At 62.1% G+C, this 531-nt stretch overlaps 1 protein-coding gene across 1 annotated transcript in view; it reads left to right on the top strand.

Annotated features, from left to right (window-relative positions):
* Positions 1-339: 339 nt before the first annotated feature.
* The window catches only part of GAMT (guanidinoacetate N-methyltransferase), a gene marked incomplete at its 5' end in the record, with an annotated part of 983 nt that continues 791 nt past the window's right edge, over positions 340-531 (top strand). The window contains one exon of the mRNA XM_010024547.1: positions 340-407. Coding sequence (XP_010022849.1) covers positions 340-407 — 68 coding nt within the window. The remainder of the gene's footprint in view (positions 408-531) is intronic.

Here is a 531-nt window from a genome sequence, read left to right on the forward strand (position 1 = left end):
GAGTAGAGGGGCAGGATCACCTCCTTGGACCCTGCAGCAGAGCCTGGGAGCATGAGGCAGGGCCCCAGGGCAGAAGGGTCCCGGCGCGTCACTGCACCACGGGCAGGGGGAGGCAGGGAGAACACCCGGCCCAGCTCGCTGCCACCCCGGGGCAGGTGGTGTCCCTGGGGAGCAGCACGTCACTGCCTTGGGGGGGTCAGAGATATGGGGTGCAAATCTAAATAGGAAAAAGTGGTAACAGACCAGGAAGGGGGAATCTTTTCCCCAACACATGAGCCCCACCAGCACCTTGGTGGGGCCTCTCCCAGCTAATGGATGGTCTCTGGTGTTCCTGGGCAGGGATCCTGTATGACACCTACCCGCTGTCAGAGGAGACCTGGCACACACATCAGTTCACCTTCATCAAGGTAACGTGGTGGGGTGCAGCTGGGCCCCAGAGTGCAAGGGGCCAGAGTCCCTGACTTGGATGGGTTTGGGGGAGATTTGAGAGCTCAGGAGCCAAAGTCAGAGCCCCCTCCCTGCCCTCTGGGC

Source organism: Nestor notabilis, unplaced genomic scaffold (assembly GCF_000696875.1).
Source record: "Nestor notabilis isolate BGI_N333 unplaced genomic scaffold, ASM69687v1 scaffold23041, whole genome shotgun sequence".
NCBI lineage: Eukaryota > Metazoa > Chordata > Aves > Psittaciformes > Psittacidae > Nestor > Nestor notabilis.